The sequence below is a fragment of the Pogona vitticeps genome, chromosome 5, assembly GCF_051106095.1.
Source record: "Pogona vitticeps strain Pit_001003342236 chromosome 5, PviZW2.1, whole genome shotgun sequence".
NCBI lineage: Eukaryota > Metazoa > Chordata > Lepidosauria > Squamata > Agamidae > Pogona > Pogona vitticeps.
The window spans coordinates 103,321,460-103,346,848 of record NC_135787.1 but is presented as its reverse complement, the minus strand read 5'-3'; the positions used below and the strand labels follow the sequence as shown (position 1 = coordinate 103,346,848).

The 25,389-nt window shown below is 42.4% G+C and overlaps 1 protein-coding gene across 13 annotated transcripts in view; it reads left to right on the top strand.

Moving 5' to 3' along the window:
• Positions 1-24,614, top strand: part of PRR5 (proline rich 5) — a 106,532-nt gene extending 81,918 nt beyond the window's left edge. For 10 of the 13 annotated variants that reach the window (XM_078394177.1, XM_073000863.2, XM_073000868.2 and 7 more), the window contains 4 exons: positions 1,980-2,120; positions 18,966-19,022; positions 20,158-20,296; positions 22,282-24,614. In XM_078394177.1, coding sequence (XP_078250303.1) covers positions 1,980-2,120; positions 18,966-19,022; positions 20,158-20,296; positions 22,282-22,835 — 891 coding nt within the window. In that variant the 3' untranslated portion in view covers positions 22,836-24,614. The remainder of the gene's footprint in view (positions 1-1,979; positions 2,121-18,965; positions 19,023-20,157; positions 20,297-22,281) is intronic. The other 3 variants (XM_078394179.1, XM_078394180.1, XM_078394178.1) reach the window with 1 other exon arrangement.
• The last annotated feature ends 775 nt before the right edge of the window (positions 24,615-25,389 follow it).

Genomic DNA, 25,389 nt, shown 5'->3' with positions numbered 1-25,389 from the left:
AGTCCTGGGCAAGCCTTTGGGGACAGCTGGGGTTGGGGGTGGGGTCTTAAATATCTGAAAATTGCCAGTACCTGTCCCAGTGCCTATCGGGGTTCCAGTGGTGGTTATTTTCAGACACTTAAGATTCTTTCCGCTGTTCCAAAAGCTTCCCCAGGATCAAAGGACCCTATCAACTTGGGGGGGGGGGGAAATAGGGAACATTTAATTCACAAACAACACGTGGCCATGGTTGATGATGTCATGTGGAGAACTTTTAAGAATTTATAATGAGTCTTATTGAAGGTTTAGGAAAGTGTTTATTCAGTCCTGACCAATAGAGACAGCCAGCAGCAAAGACAGTCTAGAGAACCAAAGATAGTCCATAGCTATATAGGACCACACAAATGGCCATAAAATGGCCAACTTAATTTGATATTCCTTTGAACTTTCTTTCCCAGGAAGTTCCTTTGATATCCCTTTTTTTGGATGTTCCTTTGAAATTCCTTTCTCAGGATGTCCCTTTGATATTCCTTCAGGGTGAAGTCTGGGTATTTTATTGTTTTAGCATACTTTTGCTAAAGGTAGGCACATACGGGTCTCTGTGCTTCTCAGACAATAGCTGTCTTCCCATGATTCGTTGAGGGACACTATGTACTGGAGTTTGCTATACATATGAAATTCATTGTCTGTCTTTATATAATTGCTAAATCCTAGTATATATGATTATATTTCAAAGTTGCAATGAGGAAGGCCTCCAGAATTCCCTTTTTTTAGTTTTTTTAAAAATACACTTTGTATTCTCAAAATTTAGAACATTCAATAGCACTGAGGCTTGCTAATTCCATATTGCACTCAATATTATATATCAGGCCAAAACCAAGCAAAAACAGATTGTATTCTATGTTTCAGAAAAATGGCATGTTATGGAGTTGTCTATTCCTTAACTCATGTCTAGGGAGGGAATGCAAAAACACCCCACCTACTTGATTGTCAAGAATGCAGTGTCCAGGCCAGTTTGGGGGAAGCATTTTGTGATAGGAAGACCATGGAGACAATATAGACCATCCATCCATCCCCCAGTGCCTTTACTTCTCAGGGAATGATATTGTTTGGGGTAATTCTGAGCATGAAATCAGATAGCAAAGAAATTCATCTGTAATGGACCAATCCAGAGTAAAGGGGCATTGAAAAGCCTCAGTATGCCCCCTCCAACCATGTGAACCAGCCAGCTGCTGTATTTCTCCTTATACAAAGTGATTCTGGAGAAAACAGGATAGCCCTCCCTGGCCAAGGAATATGGTAAGGCACAGGCATGCCATCTTCCTAAGAGCTACTGCGGAATTGAGTAAACAAAGGAATCTCTTCTCAGTTTGACCTAAAAACCAGGGAGTTAAAACAAGGGTAGAGCTGAGAGAAACAACAAATTTGAAACTTGGTGATTGGGAGATCTCCACAGTCATCAGGTTTACACAGCATAACTTTATATCACTGGATTTCCACCAAGATTAGCATAACGTATCATAACTAATAGTGACTAATAGTGTTTCAGTTGGGTACCTGGTCGCACACCCAGATGTGCAACTGAGATGCTTCCCCTAAAGCTTGCAAATGTATTAGCTACAAGCAGCCGTACCAAGATTCTAACCATAGAAAATTGTAATAGTAGTAGTAACAACAGCAGTGTTGTTGTTGATGATGATGATATGCATTCAAGTGTATTCTAACTTATGGTGAGCCTAGACAGTGTTTCTAATAAGCACAGAAATGGGTGAAAATAGATTTGATTAATATAAATGCACAAAAGCTGTAGCAGAACATCGGAGCAAAATCCATCCAAAGTTTCATCACTTTGAAATGCTACTGCTTTAAGTAAACTGAACAGGCATGTAACAAATCACTTGGTTATATTGGTGAGACTTGAAGATGCTTAATCATTTCCAAGTAACAATTTTGAAGCAATTATTTAAAACATTTGTTTTGGGTTTGTTTTTGTTTTTAAGGGAAAGGAACCCTCTGTCCGCCAACTGGCTTTGCTGCACTTTCGGAACATTATAACACTCAACATTAAATTGGAAGATGCTTTGTCCCGTTCCCGAGCAAGAGTTCCTCCTTCGATTATTCAAATGTTGCTTATTCTACAGGTATGTTATTGGGAGGTGGGGGATAGCATTCTGTATCTTGGTCAAAGCATGCTATCCAAAAACAGCTGCTCATATTGAAGACTTTGTTTTGATGTCCTTTGGACAGGACTTTAGATTATGCCATGCAGTGATTGCCTCCTATGCAGCCATCCATATAAAGGGACAGGTCCCTGAGATTAGGGACTTTCTCAGTGTCTTTCACAAATGTATATATATTTTGGAGATGTCATTTATTTTATCTGTAGCACAGTGTTGCCAATAGAAAATCATGCTGCTGCTTATAGTGATGCCCACAGAAAAGCTGTACATTAATCACATAGGTATTATAGCTGCACAGTAGTGTAGCTATGTCATTGTGTTTGAGTAAATCTACATTCTACAAGGAAATTCTCAAAATGGGGGAAGCCCAAACAAAAAATTATAACTTTGGAACTGGACTATGGATTGGCACCAAATATAGCAGGGATATAACAGACAATCTGCTCTTGATTTATACCAAATTTGGGGACATTTGGGCAAAGGGTGTTTGAGTTACAATTTTATAAAGTGAAGCTGCTTTATACCCGCCATGAAAAAAACCAAGCAATTTTAAATATCTGCACATTGACATTAGATCAAATAAATTGAGTAAAAAATGTTGTTTACATTGCAAGAGAATGGTTGGCTCCACCTACTTTTTTATTTGGAAAGAATCCAGACTTCAGGAGCTGAAATATTGATCCTCAAAAAAGGCCTTTCAAAGGGGTAATACAAGCACTTTGTTACAGGACTGAGCATGTGTGGGACAAGCTTACCAGCAGGAGCTTGCTTGCTTGCTTTATTTTTATATATATTGAGAAGCTCACTCATTTAAATTGTGAAATTACGGTTTTTTGTTGTGGCTGAGGATGGTCTTACTCAATAGAGTTTTGGTGCCTGTATCCTTTCATAGTTTCAACCATTCCACCTATCTTGTCACTGTACAATTGTCTAGTAATTAAGAAAAATATATTAATGTGCCATCAAGTCACTTCTGATGCGTTGTCACTATATGAATTAGTAACCTCCAAAGTGGTATATCGTTAAGAGCTCTGCTTAGATCTTGCAAATCAACAGCATCTCATATTAAATTGTTTTCTTTTCCTACTGTGCCTCCTTCCCAGAAATAGTCTTTTCCAGTAAGGTCTGCTCAAGTCTTGCAAACTAACAAGTGTGGCTACCTTTAGTTAGACAATCTGTCTCACATTAGGCCTTCTTCTCTTCCTACTGCCCCCCATTCCCCAGCAGTATTACTACTGCACAAGAGTAAATTGACATTTTACAAGACAGTTCTAATAATTGGGGCAGTCCTAACAAAAAATTCTAACTTTGAAGTTGTACATTTAAATGTTTGTGTAAAGTGCCATTGTGACGATCGCCCCACATCACTCATGCCACTCATAGTCATGATCTAATTTGCATGAGCCTATGAGAGGACTGGAGGGGTCCAATCCTCAGCTGCTATATGAAGGTTTGGCAGGAGGAGGGGGAGTCAGATAGAAATAGAGACAGTCAGAGAGACGGTTAGAGAAAGAGAGAGAGAGAGAGAGAGACATAAGAGACTGGTTAGTCAGAGAGAGAAGGAACAGATACTAATAGAGATAAAGCTGGATAAGATAAATAGAGAAAGCGGTCATTATATGGCAAGAGAAAAGTATGTATTGAGAGACCTGTTAATGATTTGCTTGTGTACAATGGTCATCTGAAGAACTTCTGTGATTATTAAATTGGCTTCACTTCAGTAAATAAGTTCTGTTTGCATTCACAAGACCAGTATTTTGACAAACTTAATTTATATTGGATTGAGGTAATCCACAGATGGCAGTGAGAGGAAAACACGACTGGAGCCTTTGTGAGGGCACAACACATAGGTGCCACAAAGGGTGAACGCCACAGCCATCAAGTTGGAATTTCTATGGCAACCCTAGTAGGGCTTTCAAGGTGAATGAAATATTTAAGGGATGTTTTATAAGTTCCACACACAGACACTCGTGAGTTTCCATGAGCAAGCAGGGATTTTAACACAGGTCTCCTACTCCCAGGAGGCCTAGTCACTCTATCTACTATACACCACATTTAAAATAGAAAGAGGTTGATGCTACAGGAGACAGTAAACATTAGACAACAAATAATAAATAACATGGGAAAAAGGCTTCACATGTATTTTCTCAGTGAGTGAGACTGCTGTTACTATTCCAATTGTGCAGATATTTCTGAAACAGGCAAGCGATCATTCTGCAATGAACCTGCTTATTTTCAGGTGATTTTTTTTTCATGTACCACGATCTACATTATTCAAATACAGTCACGCCATCTTCTGGTTGCTGCACAACGGTGGAGGGTGGGGTTTCACTTAACTGGGGCTTATTTTGGGGGTAGGGCTTATATTACGAGCATCCTGAAAAATCATACTAGGGCTTATTTTCAAGTTAGGTCTTATTTTCAGGAAAACAGGGTATCTATGGCTGCCTGGTGAGTAGGCTTGCATGATATCCAAGGGTTTATACATGAGTTTATATGAGAGAGATTCCAAAACATGCAGATCAGCCCTGCATGGGTCCTAGATTGCCTAAGCCCACCGGATAAATGGGTGGTTGAAATTAGATTCAAACTGAAACAAAACAAAGACCGTATCTTGGAAATGATTTTTACAGAACTGAAAGGCCTCACATGTACAGGCCAAAATCCTATTGCAAGGTTAAGTAATAGGATTTTGCCATGGAAATTAAATTCTCTTAGTAGAACTTGTTTGTTCTCATCTAAGCTGTTCGATTTTTTTCCTGGTTGTTTTACTTTGGGGGCAGTAAGGCTATTCATCAAAATGTCTTCATGCTTTAACAGTAGGACAGGGAATACTGACAATATTTTATGAAGTATTGAGTTACACTAAAGTGCACCCTACATCCCAATTCCAAAGTAGGGCAGTGCCAAAGAATGCTCCAACTACTGTACAATAGCACTCATTTCACATGCTAGCAAGGTTATGCTCAAAATCCTACAAGGTAGGCTTCAGCTAGACAGCATCTTAAAAAGCAGAGACATCATCTTGCTGACAAAGGTCCACATAGTCAAAGCTAGGGTTTTTCCAGTAGCAATGTGTGGAAGTGAGAGCTGGACCATAAAGAAGGCTGATGGCCAAAGAATTGATGCTTTTGAATTGTGGTGCTGGAAGAGGCTCTTGAGAGTCCCCTGGATTGCAAGGAGAACAAACCTATCCATTCTGAAAGAAATCAACCCTGAGTGCTCACTGCAAGGACAGATCCTGAAGCTGAGGCTCCAATACTTGGGCCATCTCATGAGAATAAAGACCCTGATGTTGGGAATGTGTGCAGGCAAGAGGAGAAGTGGACAACAGACGACGAGTTGGACAGTGTCATTGAAGCTACCAACATGAATTTGACCAAACTCCGGGAGGCAATGGAAGACAGGAGGGCTTGGCATGCTTTGGTCCATCGGGTCACGAAGAGTCGGACATGACTTAACGACTAAACAACAACAAAATTGCACCAGTGCAGGGGCTGTTTCCTGCTGATATTGTCAGTCTGTGTTCGTGCTGTACTGATACAGGCCCGGGAGAGTGCCGGCCGTATGAAACTGTTCCCTGCATATATTAAGGGCCAGCATCTACATTGATTGCTTTGTGCAAGGAATTTTGGAATGATAGAGTATTCTGTCGTGCAAATCCCTACTTGTAATCTGAAATAGCAGAGCCTAAACATGTGCCTGGCCGTCACTGAGAACTGATCCAGTATGTTGGGAATGAGTTTCAGTCCCTGTTTAGATGAGGGCCTAAATCCAGTATATCATTAAGAAAGTGAAAATCCCAAGTAGCAATGTTGCATTAGATTACATTGGTGCAGAATAGGTTGTACTGGTGGTTATGCAATTGTTTGAGCAATAAAACAAATATTGGATTTCACACACTGTAAATGAGCAGATATTAGTTCGATAGGCTCTGAAGTAATGGGTTAACACCAGTAGATAGAGGTCTCAAAGTCTTCAAGTCAGTTACACATACCCTGCCAGAGTTTCTATGAGTATCAGGTTACAAATAAAATACAGATTTTTCTCCAGAGGCATAGTTCCTGTCTCTTATTTAAATAATGGCAATTCATATAATATTAAAAGTTACATATGCCATCTTGGTCTCTCGTTCAAATGCTCAGTCCTAAGGATTGTCCATGTCTTGTTTCACTGTTAAAAGGGATGCACAAGACTGTTCTCACACAGCGTTAGGCTCTCCCATCAAGACGGGAGCAGAGCAAAGTCAAGCACATACATCAATCAATCAGATAACAGTTTATTTTCCAGTGGCCTGGAAGTGCTTATGCACTAGCTTCCAAATACAGTTTTGGAATATAGACATAAAAATTGGTGGGGCAGGAGTATATGGAAACATGATCATGGTGAGACAATGTCAATGGGTTTCAAATATAACATTCAACCAGAATTGACTTTACAAAACTTGATACAGCTTACGGTAGAGATAGCCATTCGGTGGCCTTTGAGATAAATCGAGCCCTTGTCTGACTGCTGGACAAACAAGATTAGATTGATGAAAAGGTTTCACGGAGAAAAGTATTCTCAAGTTGTAAGAAGAGTTTTGTCAAGTTGGAACAGTTTCAGATTACAGCTCTGTGTTCATTTATGTAGCAGTCTGGTTGATGTTTAAGTGAATGTGCTTAATAATTTCCAATTCTTTACTGCTAGGAGGTAGTCAGACCAGTTAGGGATATTGTGTGTGCAGAAGGAATGTCGTGTGTGTCATAACATACACTTTTCTCTGCTTTTTTAGAATTCAGTAACTTAGAAGTCCCAAACAGAGCTTGGAGCTGATAATTTCCCTTTTCTTTAGGGTAGCAAGGAAAAAACTAAGGTGTGGCTACACAATGGGAAAAGTATGCATTGATCTGCTGTGAATTCGCATATTTCCCTGGGTGAATTTGTTTTAGCCATGCCATCTCTGAAACAAAATTGTATTGGAATTCCTGGGGGGGGGGAGAGAGGGAGGAGGAGGAAATTGGTAATCATCACTTGTTTGGAGCTAGTTTAGGCAGCTTCTGCTGTAACCATTCGGACTTGCAAAGAGACACAACTACAGCAGAGGCTTCCTTAGCAAGCTGCAAAGAAGTACTGAGTGCCAATTTCCTCCCGCCACCTCTCTGGCTTCTAGGAACTCTAGCGTAACTTTGTTCCAGTGCTGGCAGGAAGGTTTTAAAAAAGAAGATAAAACTGTTAAAACACAGGAAGTGCTCAGTTAAGGAGAACTGACACTACTGTAAATTCCTCTTTGCATCCTTTCTCTCCATCTTGCCAACCACCATCACACCTGCCCACACCTATGTTGCTTTACTACATCAGCTCAAGTGATGACCCTGTCTAAACCAATGCAAATGCATTTGTTGTCAAAGAAGTGGAAGCTCCAGCAGTGGAGGAAAAACTGAATTGATGGGGACTGGGACTCCATGCTGATTCGCATTGACTTGTATGTCATGTAGTCAATAGAAGATAATACAAATTTGACCTTCCCAATCCCAGAGCAATTCTAGAATTATTTATCAATGTAGTTGCCCCATAAGTTACATTTCACAGGCAGCCTCCCATGGGTGAACAGGAACAATTTTAGTTTCTAAATACTTTTAGTGTTGCATTTTGAGCAGATGTTTTCAGATTTCATGCCATTTTTTCTGTCCTCATCACCATACCACTCCGAATAAACATAATCTCAACTGATTTTGGAAGTGAAACAGCATTTGTCCTAGTTAGTACCTGGATGGGAGACCACCAGGGAAAAGCTGGAATCTCCTGGTAGGGCTACCTGAAACCCTGGAGAGCTGCTACAAATCAGAGTTGACAATACAGATCTGGATAGATCAATAGTCTGATCCAATATGTGGCAGTTTCCTATATTCCTAAAGGTTCCCCCCCCCCCCAAGAAACAATAAAAGTAATAAAATGACTCCTTAAAATCAGCAAAATATGCTAGGTTAACAAATTACTTTTGGGGACTTTTTAATGAGTTGCATTATATACTGTAGTCTGTTCCTGACAGAGTAAAATGGCTGTTTATAGAAAAGCCACGTTCTTTTACTACTGCTTTTCAGTTCCCTTTATATTTTCTCAGTAAGAACAGAAGTGACCATATGGTGACTTGTCAGAGTAGTATATATGTAGTCAATTGAAGTAGTCATTTGTTATCCTCCTGCCAAGCTATAGGAGGAGAATATTATTGCAACATGAAATGACGCTTTTGTTGTTGTAGGGTCTGTACTTAACAATAGCTGTAAGTGGGTAGGTTAAATTCTCAAGATCTGGCAGTAGGAAGGAAACCACTTCAAAAGCATTTTGGGCCTCTTCATGCATATTTACCTCTAAGGATTTGAAGAGGAAAATGTCATGTCAGCAGCTGCCACACTTGTTTTGTGCTAAACATTTAAGGTGCAGGAATGGAGAAAACAACAATGATTGTTGTAAATCCTAGAGAAAAGATTTTTAAAAATCCTTTTTATGTTCTCAGCTCAAACTTATTATTTTATTTCAATTATTTATATGCCACCTTTCTCCCCATAGGGGACCCAAGGTGGCTCACAACAAATCCTAGCCACATTAGTTTGTAGTTTAACCTTGTAATGTTAAAATACTAATTTCTGAAAAAGAATGTCTTGCATTTTGCATTTGGAACAGTTGTGAAATTCCTACACATAATTCACAGAAAAAGAATCCCACATAATAATTGGTATCTTTATACATAGATTGGATTATAGCAGTAGTTCTCAAGCTCCTTACCCTTGAGGAAAATATTTAGCACGTTAATATACCCATAGAATAACCCTTGTTGTGGCAAAGTATTCTGGGTCGTGTGGCCACCAGGCTTTCCTTGCTGTTGCATTACATGAACTGGGAATTCACCTTAGAAACAAAACTCTCTTCAGGAAGCATATTTTAAGGGAATATTGGTAGCCATATTGGTTAGGAAGACATCGTTCAGGGAAGTATATGTAGGTGAGGTTCAAACTGAGAGGTACCCTCGCTCAGACCATGAACCATCCCAGAAAATATGGGTACTATTACAGATCCACTCATCAAGAAATCTCTAATAAGTTTACAAGGAGTTCTGGGGTCACCTAAAAAGGCAGTCCAGAAACACAGGCTTAAGGCGATGATAAATTATTTTATTTATTTTTATTTTATTTATTGTATTTATACCCCGCCTGTCTAGTCATTTCGACCACTCTAGTATGTGTGTATGAATTAAAAAAGAAAGAATAATGCTATAATTATTCCAAACATAAATATTAAACAGAATGTGTGTACACACACACACACACACACACACACACACACACACACACACACACACACACACACACACACACACACACACACACACACACACACACACACACACGTACATTCTGTTTAACATTTATGTTTGGAATAATCATAGCATTCTTCTTTCTTTTTTAATTCATCTGAAAATAAATACCAGACTATAACATTGAAAGGCTATGAAAACTACTAAAATGACAAAAGCCATTAAAGTCACTGAACAATCTCAATACAATATATTGTCTAGAATCCTATTGGTATTTGCATGAGGTTTGTGTAACTTGGCATTGTTAATTGTGGCTAATAGGAGAGGTCCAGGGACGCATCTTGGTCACATGCCTGGTCAAGTGCTTCATTCCTGAAGCAAGATGTGCCCTAACACACTGTCAGTTAGCTGCAATTAGCTACAGCATGTTACTCAAATCTTAAATAAACACTAGTAAGATTCTGTTCAAAATAGCACATGAGTTGGCAATTAATTAGCAGAGCTTACCTAATAAGCCACTCTAGCTTTGAGAAAAAACCTATCAATTCTAAAGGAAATCAACCCTGAGTGCTCACTGGAAGGACAGATCCTGAAGCTGAGGCTCCAATACTTTGGCCATCTCATGAGAAGACTCCTTGGAAAAGATCTTGATATTAGGAAAGTGTGACAGCAAGAGGAGAAGGGGACGACAGAGGACAAGATGGTTGGACAGTGTCATCGAAGCAACCAACATGAATTTGACACAACTCGGGAGGCAGTGGAAGATAGGAGGGCTTGGCGTGCTTGAGATGATTGATGAGATTAAATTGAAATTCCTGAAGACAACATATCAGATAAGCCTCCATTTTAAAATCCCAATGATGAGTCTCGCCCTCAGACTTTCATCCAAAAACCATAAGAGTCAGACAAAGTTGCTCAGATTTCCCTCCTCGCTCCTTGGCCAGAACAAATTCAGAGTCTTGTGGAGAACACTCTGGGCATAAAAGTGACTATTTGATTTATAATCCTCCTTTATGGCTCAAAGTAAAGTTCCATAGATTTAAGCTGTTCATAGTCATTCAAGATTCTCAAGCTTCTAATTTATAAAAAGCCAAACCTTAGGAGGGAGGGTTAAGGTGGAAAAGACAGTTAGTTTCACTTTCTCAGTTCTAACCAGTTATGGCGTAGTAAGAAAAACCTCCAACATTTGCCAAGATCCTCTGCCACTTAAGAGGTCTTTCTCCACAATCAAACTTCCCAGAGAGAAACAAAACATCTGGTCTGATACTTGCCATAAGAATAGCCGTTCAACTTCTATTCATGCTGTCAGATCATAAATCTTCCTTTCTCCCCCTCTCTGGGCAGCTACACACCAATTCATCATGGCGGCGTCATGAGTCAGCTGCAATTGAGGAAAGGAAACTGCTTTGTCTGAATTCTCCGTCGTCTCTAGCTCCCCTGCTGTGAGCCCACTTCTCCTGTGGAAATTTGCCCCCCCCTTTCTTGGGGGGTGTCCGCTGACTCGGAATAAAACCCAGGGGTTCTCAGAGCCCTGAGAATTCCCCTGTTCTTGTTGCGCAATACTTCACCCCCTAAATATTGTAATATTTTAACATCTTGACACTATTTTAGATTATTTTTGTCTTGATCCTAAAATCTGTGACTTTGCTGATGAATCGTCATCATTGTCACTATCTTAGAACTGCAGAGCTGAAAGGGACTCTATAGATCATCAAGCCCAGCCCCTGTGAGGGATGCCCAGTGGGGAACCAAACGCCCAACCTCTGGCTCCACAGCCTGATACCTAAACCACTGAGCTATCCAACAGCTGTTTGTAATTTGGTTTTTAATCTTTGTGTACTGCTGGGAGCGTATTTGCCAGTATAAACATTGTGAATAAATGAACTAGTAGCTGGGAGTGATCATTAAGACAAGTGGGTCTTTGACCTTTGGGGAAGTCCTTTTCTGCCCCTCTACCAAAATCTCTGCTTTCAAGGTTCAAACAGAGACAGTTTAGCATATTAATAATTTGGAAAGATTGGGGGCACCCAGTTAGAAGGCCTTTGCTTTGTAGTTACTAGAGCTTGGAGAGGGAGATCTACCTGGGGAGTGTGTTTTGAGTTATCCCTCATTTAGGAGGTAAGGCAGGTAACTGCATCAGCTTAGACACATTGCTTTTCTGGAGCACTCCTACATTTGGATGATAGTTCCGTGAGCTGGGGGGATTGTGGGAGGGGTGGTCCAAAAAAGCAGTGTGCCTAAGCTGTGTAGTTATCTGCCTTACCTCCTAAATGCGGGAGAACTCAAATCAGATTCCCCATGTAGATCTGGAGTGTCTGGGTGGATCCCTGCTGTATTAGACTTTATTACAATAGTAAAAGTTTTAAGATGTGTTCTCCAGCTTTGTACAGTTCATTTCAACTTCCCTTACATCGTCTGTTTGCACTGCTGGAAGAAACACCAGTAGACAGTGACAACAGAACATAATTTTTTTCTGCTCCTTCCATTTTTTAAATTTCCCCCTTTGGTTTTCCAATCCTCTTCCCTTGCATTTCATTTGGTGGAGGCTTTATCTCTTTTTCATTCTTCTCCATTCATGCTTCCTCTTCTGGCCTCCTATGTTCCAGCCAGATTGAAAGGCAGCGGCAGGAGAAGAAGAAGAAGCTGACAGGCATAGAAATGGAGGCCTGGTGCCTTGTTGAAATACTGGAAAGCTGAAAGCTCAACTTCTCTTCAAGGGACTGTTCCCAAACACTTCTGTCCCCCTTTCATCTCTTCTTTGTTGAGCCTGCCCTGTAGGGAACAGCACAACTCAGCATGAATGAAAGAGAAACAGCCCAGCGAAAGCACTTTCCCATTAGGTCAATGAGCCTTTGAGTGACACCCGTCATCACCCAAGCTCCACAGAGTCAGCAGCGACATAAGCTAATTACAGTAGAGCCTGATTATAGATAATGCACTTGGACAACACTGGGAGCTCTATTTACGGTATAGCAGAAGGAGAGACTTCAACATGGTTATGAATGCCTGGAAGTGGGCCAGTGGCAGCTCAGGATAGGACAAAGTCCTACTGAAAGGAATTGTATCCGTGAGGGTGATTTCCGATTCTGGTCATCCATGGAGGCCTCTCAGAACTGCTGGTTGTTGTGCAACTGCAAAGAACATATAGTGCCAACTGCACTATAATGAAACTTTGTGTACTTTTAACCTCCTGACCCTGAACTCATTTGCAGGACAGCACATGTGCATTTCCATCCTCACCGAGGTGAACTTTTTTTTTCTGATGCACTTCCGAGGGGGAGCTTTCATACAAATCCATAGACTGAAGGATATTTTTGTAATGATGTTGATAAGTAGGCATATGATCATATCCAGATATATCCACAAGAAATGTTACTCACAGTAGAAAAGTTGTACCAAAGAATGATTTTTGCATACAGATTTGACAGCATGATCCTATACATTTTTTCAGGGAAGCTTATCAAAATCTGATTTCTAGACACTGCATTCAGTTGGATTTGCTCCTTAACAAGCAGGCATGGGGTTGGTTTATACACATCCCATCATCTCTTCATATATAGTACAGAAAGAAGTGCTTTCTGCTTTTTCTTACATGAATGTAAGTCCCATAAGCAGGCCCTACCATTGAAAAAAATATGGAGTTATTTAAAAGAGTTTTTAATCAATCTCTCCCCCTTCTGCTCGGATCCCACACACAATAATATGCAGGATTGTAAACATGTGTACTGTATTTATAAATGCCTTCTGCTAGCAGATTCTGACATTTGGGAGATATTCTAAGGATTGAGAAGTATGCAACAGTGTGGGCTAGAAGAACTTTTTATAACAACTCCAAAACTATGAACCTGAATGTTAACAGGAGCTTAGGCTTTAGGGCAACGATGTGCAACTCTGGTGGGCATGGGGGCCAATTTTTTGCCCCAGCATCACCTGGTAGGGACCATAGACCACCCCAGCTCCACCAAACACAACCCCCAAAATAAACTGAGAGTAGATAGAGAGCTACTTCTCTTTTGAAATATTAGTAATTGGAATATTAAATGGTGGGCAAAATTTTCTTGTGTAACTATGCGGGTGTAACTCGCATTGTGTCTCTAGTAGCTACAATAGCACCAGAGCAGGAATGTGGTCCTTGAAGCACTTCTGCCAGCGCATTACTCAATCATCTTCATCTTAGAACTACAGAGCTGCAAAGGACCCTATGTCCACGTGACACATACACAAACACACACACAAGCGCTCTCTCTCTCTCTCTCTCTCTCTCTCTCTCTCTCTCTCTCTCTTTGCATTCTCAGGTCCACCTAACCAGTTACGTGAACAGCACCATAAAGCTCCTGTTTTAACACTGGAGGCCTGAGTGGGAGCACATTTCCAAGTCCCACTTGTATTACATCCAGCTGCCCACACTCTGTTTCACGTTGTAGTGGCAAAGAAATGGCTCAGGATATGCCATGGGTGAGGGTTAGGGTGCACTGCTAGGAGACTTGGTTTTTGTCAGGTTACTACGTCTGGAAGCAGGTTTAATATGACCACCATGATGTTCTTCTCTGTGTAACTGAATGGTTGCTTTTCATTCTTTTTGGGGGGCGGGCATCTGACATCATTACATCAGATTTGAGGTGGGGAAGATTTAAAACATACACCCTGAAAGGCTTTCTACATAATGCTGTGAGCAAGGGAACCATCACTTTGATCTTCCTCAACAAGAAGGCATGAACCTATCTCCTCAGGTGAAGGAGGGGGAGAGGTGATGGATGGCGCTTCCCGCCATCAGTTTTCCTGGCTGCTGGAAGCCCAAGGCATGATGACTTCCTGCAGCATCTGCCTACTTGGTCTCCTTCAGGGTGAGGCATTAAGAGGGTGATCCTCTTTCTAGAGCCCTGCCAGCCGAGTATAACTAGCAGATTTCTTTCTCTCAGACCTACGATAAGAAATTGGTTGCCTTTCTCCATAACTCACACTGAAATAAATCTGTTAGTCCCAATAGTGCCACAATACTTAATGTTTAACTTCTGTTATTGTTATTCTGGCTGAAACCAATTTAATATGACAGCCACTTTGAACGCAAGAAAGATGCCTGCATAGCTTTCTGGACGGGTCTGTCCATGCCTTAGAGGAGGCATCAAGTGGACTGGTACTCCAGAGAGCTTCACTAGCCACCGTTGCAGCAGGAGGGTGCCCGGCAGGCTTCTCTTAGTGCCCACCTGCTTGTTATGCCTCTCTGAGCCCCCCCCCCCGGGAACACAGGTTTCAGTGGGCAGATGCATGGGTGGTCAACTCTGACCACGTTTGATGTAGAGGTTCAGTAAGTAGCACTGAGTGGTTCAAGGTATGTCTGTGTGTATTCCCCAGCAGACATGGGGGATGATTTTCCCCTGCCACAACCCTGCTGGGTGTCTCTGCTTTTAATGAGGCTTCACTAGAGCAATCACAGTTCTAAAAGGTTGTAAAGACTGTGTGTCAGTGTTTTCATTGCACATTTAAAGCTCCTGTTATAGCTCCTTATCGCCTCCACGTCTGTTGCCACATTGTGCGAAATAATCAATAAAACATTAAAGAAGGAAAATATTTGCCTAGATTTCAATAAGGTCTCAATTTAAAAATGCCTCCTACGTGCATTTCAAAAGCTATGTACAGATTGTTGTCTTTTATTTAGTTCCTTTTTCCCCAAGACTTGACAGCCCCATACACCTCTTTAGCAGTGGGGAATACAGATGTCTTCAAGACAACAGCTCCATAGCATCTTTCTTTTCCTGAGGCAGGCTTGAGATTGCAGCTTGAATTCAGTCGTTGCTTGAGATGATGCAGCATTCCAGATAGGTTCACAAAATATACTAGCCCATCTTTTTTTCCTTTTTTTTTCCTTTTTTTTTTTCTTTGCTTTACTTTTGGTCACATAACTCCATTTTAGCCCTTCTGCAATATATACATACACAAAAGCAGCTTCCTTCCTTGATCACTTGAAGGTGACTCCCGCTTGCCAAGAGTTTACTCACAAAACTGAATTAATGCCAATGAGTTTGTGCCATCCTCATCCAGGTGGATTTACAGAATATTGTCCTGTGTGCCGTTGTTACCATTTTATGAGTCTGTTTCCTGAAGGTTAAAAATAAATGCCTGTCTTATCTGTCAGCAAATTAGCAGATAAAGATGTGAGAATGTAATTGACAGTTTTCCTGAAGGGAAACTCTTGAGAACAAACTTGTAGAACAAGAGCTTACCCATGGATTCAGGAGGCCAACTGCTACAATTATTGTCAATGCAGTCTTCACTGGTTTTCAGCCAAAAATATTCAGAGCACCTCTCTGTGTATATGAATCATGCAGTTTTTATTCTTGAAGCTTGAGAAGTATTCTGTGAAAGAGCCCTTAAGAGAAATTAAATGGGAGGGTATTCTATATTCTCAAGGAAGCCTAAATTTTTCAAGTTGGAATTAGATCCGGTTTGATGAAGGGTTGTCGTTTCTTCTTCAAAGCAGGCTCTCTCTGCACGGCTGCAGATTGAGGTGTTCATTAAAGAGCAGATCAAAAAGTCAGAGGTTTGCAATCAACTCTGAGCCTGTCTCCACTAGTTTTGTGAAAATCCAATCATTATGAATGCAGAAGAAAAAGCTGAGGAGAGCTATTTGCAGTGTGAATGAACATCCAATTTAGATAGCAGGCTAAGTGGAGTGAGAATTAAGACGCCTGCCCAACCACTTGTTACTGTGTGCGCTTTATAAGATGTACAGCAACGTGTTGTCCTCAGAAAGCTTCCCTGCTGGCTACAAGAGCCCTTCTTCCACTTCTGCAACTGAAACCTTTTTCTGTTGGAGCCTGAAATGGAGTTTTCCCTGTTTTGACCAGCAAACCATACAGTGCCTCCGTCCACCCCCTCTCTTTCCCTCTTGCTCTCTCACCCTCCCCACCCACTCCCTGCTAACACTGGCCATGTGTGCTAACCATTCTAGAATTCTGTGCTCTGTGATTTTTCCTACAGGATCAGGTTAAAGAAGTGCAAATTGTTAATTTGCCACTGAAATGCAAACAAGACTAGTTCTTTTCATATCACTAGTGCTTTAGTCTCTTCCCCCCCCTCCCGCAGCCCATGCTCTGTATGATTTCTTCATAATTAGCAACGAGACTCAGCTATTAAAGCTCAAAGATGAAGAAGCAGTGAGAATTTTCTTTTAAATTTGGTGTAGGCAAAGTGCCCATGGCCACATGCAGACCTCCGAAGGCCACGTGGCTCATATGTGACCCCAGCCCATTTTATTTGTTCCAATACTCTATATGCCTTCCAGGAAGTATTTGAGGAGTTCCTTAGAATGTTTTTTAAAATGCCACTAGAGCAGCGGCCCCCAAACGTTTTAGCCCTGCAGACCGGCTGGGGAAGGCGGGGCACCCCCTTGCTCTTGTGCACATGCGCGAAGGAGTGTGCACTCGTGGGTGTGGGCAAACTCATGTGCATGCACAAAGGGCAGTGCAGCGCTCATGCGGGCAAGGTTAGAGTGGTTGTTTCAACCAGATAGGCGGGATACAAATCAAATCAAATCAAATCAAATCAAATAAATAAATAAATAAATAAATAAATAAATAAATAAATAAATAAATAAATAAATAAATAAATAAATAAATAAATAAATAAATAAATAAATAAATAAATAAAAGAGGTTGCACGTGGGCGCAAACAGGCTGTGCAGGGGGGAGTGCTGGGGGGGAGGTCTCTCTCCATGGCCCAGTCCAGCTCAGGCCACGGACTGGTACCGGGCCGTGGAGTGGAGTGGGATTTTGGGACCTCTGCACTAGAGGAAGTGAGGGGATTTTTTTTTCAGGAAAAAATATTTCTAAGAAAATTTGGTGTAGACGAGGAATGGGATACAGGGGTGGGTATTTCTGCTTCCAACATACAGGGGTGGGTATTTCTGCTTCCCAAGCCTCTGGAAGCTTCCCACCTTGTTTTAAAGCAGTTTACAAGAGCTTGATTAATATTAGTCTAGAAGACTGATGAGGCAGGCTTTGACAGACTAGACAAAAAAGAGGCAGCTAGGAAGGCATGCTTTAGAGATATTGAGGCTTAGCATTCCAGGTCATGAAAATAATTTGATTTAATAATTAGATTACGTTTTGAGTGGTGTAGGGCCTGTTGTTAAAAGCACAAGAGTAGGACCTCTGAAGAGCACACACGCCTTCGTAATGAAACGTTGGACTTCAGACAAAAGTGTACACAAGTTTATTTATTATATATTACATGTGTGTCACATTAAGAGTTGTGTCTGATTTTCCATCTTTCAAGGGTGCCCATTAGAGACTAGGCAATGATTCACTTAATGTGTTGCTACATATATAAAGGAAACGCAACAGTCAGCCTGTTCTCTATTGTACCTTATCACTGCAAAAAAGATTTCAGGAAAGTGACAACAAAGAGTCCTGTGCATAGACTAACAGGTGCCATTTGGCGTATGTTTTAGGGAACAGCAACCCATTTCAGGTTTTAGTTTAGAAAAAAACAAACAACTGCTCTTGCGCTGCAAGGGTTATATGCTTGGGTTTATTTCCGCCCTAAGGGCGGTATTAACAAAGAAATAGTTACCGGTCCTCCAATCCCCCTTTGGGCTAGATCAGTAATGGTGGCCATTGCACCCCCACCGCTGGACCACTGCACCAGCAGAGGGGAGTGCCAAAATCCCGGATCAGAGGATGGGTAAGTATTTCTCTATGGCTACTTATGGCTCACATGCCCACAGAGACTGTTCTGTGTGCCAGCTGTGGCATGTGTGTCACCATCGCTGCTCTAGACCAGCAACATTGTATTTGGCATATGCTTTGGTAGGAATGGCTAGAACAGTATGGAAGTTGCCATCCAATAACATTTGGAGGGCAGCAGTCTCCTACGCACACGTACACTTTTTAAAGCATCATAAATTAAGACAACAATCCTGTCCTGTCTTTTGGGCTATGGTCTGTACAATAGTTGCACTGTAATGCCACCTGGTGGCCAATGGAAGTAACGCAGCATATCTATGAGTGACCATTGCTGTGTAAATGCGTGGGATTTGGGCGCTCTGTTTCACATTGGAAATGCAGAGTTTATCTGGAGGCGACATTTACCTAGCTGAAGGGACTCTGCAATAAATGATTATTCCTCCATATGAAGTAGGTAACCTCAGAGTCTGAGCCGTATTGCCAACAAGTGCTTTGATAATAGTCTAAATCATCCAGTACATTTAACATAAATTCTGTCTTTGGAAGGGGCTGGCAGAGAAATTGCCCAGCTCTTAGAAGAGGGAAGAAAGTAGGTCCAGTGTCTACGCTCAAGCTTAAGAGTGGGCAAGTGCTCCAGAGCCACTGGGTGGCCAGTATCTGGAGAGATGCTCATCACCAGTTGTTTGGGCATGCAAGTGGCATGTAGACTCTGTGGCAGTAGGGTGTGTGGTCTGTGTAATGGAGTAAGAGCAGGGGTATGGGTCACTGCTATCCACATCCTGCGGGGAGGCTGGGCTGTTGTGAACTGCTGGCAATTCCTCTTTCCAGGGAGCCAAGCTGGAATCCATGGGGCTCCTGGTTTCAGCCCTGCAATACCTCACACAGGTAATGAGAGATTTCATGCCTGCCTCACATCTGTAATTGATAGGCAGCCAAAGTGAACCCACTTTTGTTTTATGTCAGGGAGGGCAATGCAAGGAACATTTGATGCCCCCATCATTTCTCCAGCTGCCAACTAGGGATGTGACGTTCAGATGTTTTGGACTGTAACTCCCAGAATTCTCCAAGAATTCCCCATACAGAATTCTTAAGAGTTCCAGCACATGGACCCACCCCTGAATTTCACACCTGAATTTCACTCCTCTACAGAGGGGCAGGGAGACTACAGCTCCCAGGAAGCCCTAGGGCTCCCAGATAGCAATGGGTTAAAGGTAAAGGTTCCCCTTGACAATTTTTGTTGTGTTCGACTCTAGGGGGCGGTGCTCATCCCCGTTTCCAAGCCGTAGAGCCAGCGCTTGTCCCAAGACAGTTTCCGTTGTCATGTGGCCAGCGCGGCTATACATGGAACACTGTTTACCTTTCCACCGAGGTGGTACATATTTATCTACTCGCATTTACATGCTTTCGAACTGCTAGGTTGGTGAGGAGCTGGGACAAAGCGACAGGAGCTCACTCCGTCGCGTGGATTCAATCTTACGACTGCTGGTCTTCTGACCCTGCCGCACACAAAGGCTTCTGCGGTTTAGCCCACAGTGCCACCACATCCCACTGGGGTAGCTTCCCTTTTTTTAAACAGGAAGCTAGTCATTTTTCCAGGTGAGCAAAATATGGGTGTGTCTGAAAGTATGGGTCTGTGGGCTGGAATTCCCAGATTTGCTGCCAAGGCTGAATTTGCTGCTTTACCACCAAAAATGTCTCGAATTTCCTTTGGAAACAAGCTGTCCAAGAAGCATGCACCATGTGTTACAGCAGAATCATGCTCCTCGTAGCCTCCCAGAAGGGCAGTTCTTGCCTTAAAATGGGGCATTTTCCCCTTGTGTATTTCACTTTTTCAAGGGAAATTATGTGCAGTTTTGGGCTAATGAACTTTGGCAGTCCATTAGCCAGCTGCAGTGGCAGGGTGTGGCTCTCAATGGATTTGCACTCTCCCCCCAAAAAGCATCTGCCATCTGTTTTACATTGCTGAATAACTTGAACCTTGAACATTAGTGTTTATACATTGCTTTTTGCTATTTTTCAGGGTGTTCATGAATCAAAAGGAGTGACTGAAGATTATTTAAAACTAGAAGCATTGATACAGAAAGTTGTTTCCCCCTACCTGGGCACATATGGCTTATACTCCAGCGATGGGCCTATTACACACTCTTCATGCATTTTAGGTAACATTTATTCCAGCTATATACTAAGGCATGGGAAAGTGTACATAATAGGCATAGTACTAAATTCAATTTGGAATGCTTGCTTGCTGAAAATGGACCATCTATAAAGTCTGAGCACCTTTAAGATGAGATCACAAAAACTACTGTGTTTCCCCGAAAATAAGACAGGGTCTTATATTAATTTTTGCTCCAAAAATGCATTAGGGCTTATTTTCAAGGGATGTTTTATTTTACAGTTATGTCATTTTCTTCTGGTTGCTGCACAATGGTGGAGGGCAGGGTTTCACTTAACTGGGGCTTATTTTGGGGGTAGGGCTTATATTACGAGCATCCTGAAAAATCATACTAGGGCTTATTTTCAGGGAAACAGGGTATGCTCAGGATAGCCACCTGTTTAAATCTCCAGTGTTAAATGCCCAAAGTCCAGTGTTATCCAGGATTTCACTTAGCTGACCAGAGGTGGGGATTTGCATTCTTTAGCATTCTGAGGAATAGTTGTTCTTTCTTGGTAAAATGGGTGGCTGATTCAAAATAAGTAGAAAATGCAATTGTCAAATCTCACTTGGTGAACTTAATCCTGGAACTGAGATGGGATCAGTGTGATTTACTAAGTTCCTGTTGGTCACCCACAAAATTTGCACTCTTACAGTGGAGTGGGAAAGTAGAGCTAGAGACTTTCATGCTGAACAGGACCTAAGAATAAATGGCAGAGAGCACCTTCAAATCCAGTTCTGCCCCTACAAAAAGCTTGTGGTCTGTAGAGGAGAACAACATGAACTGCAAAGTCTGCACAGCTGATTAGCCTAAGTAGAAGGAGAGATGAAAGGCACTTCCTTTCCCCCAAGAGATTTTCACTGCTGTCAGGATGGGGGCGCCCAAGCAGAAATGTGGGAAGCTGGCTGGTGGAGAAAGCCTCCATGATTATTTCCATGGCTGGTATCCTGTTGAGCTGGGAAATCCCAGCATGCAAATATGGGATCATAGCATTTGCACGACACTTAAAGGTAAAGGTTCCCCTTGACATTTTCAGTCCAGTCGTGTCCGACTTTAAGGGGCGGCGCTCATCCCGCTTTTCAAGCCATAGAGCCAGCGTCTGTCTGAAGACAGTTTTCCGTTGTCACGTGGCCAGCGTGACTAGGGAACGCAGTTTTACCTTCCGACCGAGATGGTACCTATTTATCTACTCACATTTACATGCTTTCGAACTGCTAGGTTGGTGAGGAGCTGGGACAAAGCGACGGGAGCTCACTCCGTTGCGTGGATTCGATCTTACGACTGCTGGTCTTCTGACCCTGCAGCACACAAAGGCTTCTGCGGTTTAGCCCACAACGCCACCACGTCCCTACACGTACTGTTGCGCAAATGAAAAGGATTTCTTCTGGGAGTCACCACTTGTGCCAGCAACAGAATCCCACATTAGTGGAACTTGGCATTTGCTAGAAGCTCAATAGTATATGGACCCTGTGTTATAATTGTGATCCTATTTCCATTTCCACTGAGTAGAAACTCCAACCAGCGTATAGTGCAGTATCATGCCGCTTGTGCCGATGTTGCTATTGGCAACTCCTCTGTGAGGAGAACCAGCTTTCCACATGAACAACAGCACAGCTTGCACGACTTGTTTCCATGCTGGTGGGACATTCTGCTCAGCAGAAACTGGGTAGAACACTGTCATTTCCCAAACAGAAATACTTAGCACTGACCTCTGTGTAAGTTACAGAATTAAGCTGGTGCCACCTACTGGTCTAGTCTGAAAACAAATTCCAGTAAGCATTGGGGGCTCTACACAAGTTGCTTCAGGGAAGCCCATTTGATTGAAGCAGTAAATTTGAAAAGCTAAAGAAGTTAGAGAATTCTCTCAGTGACAGAGAGGCCAACTGACTTAAGGCTTGCATGATGTATTTTTTATGGTTTTCCTTTCCTAATAGTAGACCTGGTGACCCTCTGATGTGTGTGAAAATTTTATCTTCTGTGTTTTGTAACAGAAAAGCGCTTCTTCCGTCGCTCCAAATCCGGGGACATCCTTGCCAAGAACCCTGTAGTGAGATCCAAAAGTTACAACAACCCCTTGCTGACCCCTGTTGCTGAGTATGAAACGGAGGGTGCAGCCCCCAACAGCACGGGCATCCGAAGGCACTCGGTCTCTGAAATGACTTCCTGCTTGGAGACAGAGGGCTACTCCAATCTCACGACCATCACAGACAATGGTTCTAAGAGCTCCATGGCCACCACGAAGAACTCCCAGTTGGGAGATCCGGAGCGTCTCTCTGCTGGGTCTGCCCAGTGCACTGGCAACCTCAATCCATCGGAGCAACCTAAAGGACTCTTCTACCCAAGAGAGGAGCAGAACAGAGCATTTGAGCTGGGCAGGGACTCAGACCTGATTGCTATAGCTCCAACAGCCAGCCCTGAGAACATCGTGGATCAGATTTTGGAGTCCATTGATTCCGATTCCGATGGGATTTTCATTGATTTCAGCCAGAGCTGCTCCAGTTCATCAGGGTACAATGTGGATGTTGGCAGGCAGAGCATTGTCTGAAGGACACGGGAGAGGAAAACTAGTTTTGTGCTTAGGAAGCCAACTTTGGAATTCAGCAGCACCTCTTTAGTGCTGGTGGTGTGGGAGGATTGTCTGAAATTCTCAAGTAGTTAGAAATTCAGGCTACAAGTACACCTCTCAGATGGAAAGTGGCAGGAAAGGAACCAGGGAGGGAGGGTAATTGTGGTGTGAATTATGGTGCTCATGCCTGACTCTTAGATCTTGTTGGGGAGCATCTACCTCTGTTTTATGGACTTCAGAGGAGCATTGCTGGGTTTCAGGCCAAGCTCATAAAAACAGTAGTCTCACGAGCAGCCAAGTTGAGGAACAGGCAGCAACGATGTGGGATAGGTGGGCCTGGGAAATGGCATGAAATCAGATCTACTCTCCTGCTGTATATTTGTTCTTTCTTCTTGGCACCACAGCCTAGAGATTAAAGTGTGATGGAATTCTGTGAGGGACTGTTCTTGTACTGCAGTGCCCACAAGACTAGCCCTGCCACTCTCTAGGCCTGATTTTGTGACATGTTTTCCCAGATACCACCATGGATCTGTTCCCTTCCATGACTTTGGTTTGGTTTATATGTTACTTACGTTGCACTGTGCATGAATGAGACCCACAGAGTTACTAGTGACATCTGTAAATGGAACCACATGTAGCTATTGTCCGGTGCAGCTCTTCGTTTTGGAAGTAACCCTGCCATTCACCATGTGATTCCCATTGACAGACGTTACAGCAAGGAATTCAAACGGAGAAAGCTAGTTCTCCTCCTTAATGGAAAGCATATGGTTCTGACATGTGATGTGTCTGCATAAGAGTTTTCAGTATTCCCATTTTGATTGTTCTATATAATACAAAAAGAAAAAAATTGAGAAGGAGGACTGTTTGGGCACAAGAGAGTTTGATGCCACCTTGCTGGGCCAGAATGAGCTGTCCATGATTGCTCTATCAGCTGTGCAAACAAACAGGAAGGTAGAGAGTGGGCAGAGCAGAGTGTCACCATGGGTTAAAGACACTCAACAAGCAAATTAAGGGGCAGGCCTTGTGCTCATATGCATCACTTGGTCCCTCATCCCTGGATTATTCAGTACTTTATGACAGGTAGCTGATGGTTTGAATTGACCCCGTTGGAAGGCTTCATTCAGTTCCAGCTAGCTGCCCTTAAGTCTTATTGATCTTAGGGAGACAAGTTGATCAGAGTTAACATAAGCCTTTTGGTTTTTAACATGATTTAGACTGATTAAATTGCTGTAGTCATTCATTTTCAAATGATGTAGACTGATATGAAAGGTAGATTTATGGCGCTTGATCTTGACAGCGGCCAACTTGCCAGTTATTGTTTTAATGTTGCAGTCATCCTGTAAAGAGCATGCACGTGTGAAACAGCCACAATCACGGACCCACACACAGAGAGACCCGAAGATGCTTCTTACTGCCCTTGTGGGCTCCTGAGGTGGAAAACGACTCCTTTGTCAAACGATGTTGCTAAGTACACACTTCCCACCATCCTTGTGAAATCTGTTGAATGGATCTCAAGGCCTTTAATATTTCATGACTTCCAAACATTTGTTTTAAAAAGAGAGATTGTTCTTTGAAAGGCAGTGTCTCCTTAGAATTCAGAGGTATGAAGCATTTGTTTTAAGAATGTTGCAGAATCCACTGATTTATGATGACAATTTGTTCTTTTTTTTTCCCCCCCTCCATACGTCAACACTCCTTTTTTGGCAACAAAAATAAACATTTGGAAAATGATTGAAATAAATTGTGTGCAAAGCAAAATGGTTGGGACCATTTTCTTGAGGATTTTGGGGGGAGGGGTTCAAATGCAGTGTGAGATTATTCTGTCTTTTTTCTTTTCATCAGCATAACTTTAAAATATTATCCAAATGCTTCTCAGGAAATAACCAGAATAAAAGAATTTTGTTTGTGCTGGTTGAATTGAGGTCCTCAGTATAAATTTATGCATAGAAATCCACATTGTTTGCCAATTGCCCTGTGTTGAAGGTATCTGTGAGTTTTAGTCCAAAAACATCTGGGGACCCAGCGTTAGGAATCACTGTCTTAGAGAGAAATAAATATATTAAAACTCATACTTAGAGCAAGATAAAAACACAAGTAAAACAGAATGGAATGATCCATTTAAAAACCACTCAGGCAGCCAGTCACTCAGGGAAAGCTTGCCTGAAAAGAAAGGTCACATGCTTGCAGAAGGACAGTAAGGATGGGGCCAGCCTAGCCTCCTGTGGGAGGGAGTTCCAAAGTCTGGGAGCAGCAACAGAGAAAGCCCTCTCTTGAGTCCCCATCAGGCGCACCCGTGAAGGTGGTGGGACTGAGAGGAAGGCCCCTCTTGATGATCTTGAGACCCAAGTAGGCTCATAAAGGGAGATACAGTCTTTTAGATAGTTTTGACACAGGCTCTTAAGCAGGGGTCTCAAACATGCGGCCCGGGGGCCATTTGCGGCCCACCAGATAGTTTGTAGCCCCCGACTTGCCTGCCCCTCGAAGCACCCACATGTCCTCTGCTGTCAAGAGTCAAAAAAAGCTTCGTCTCATC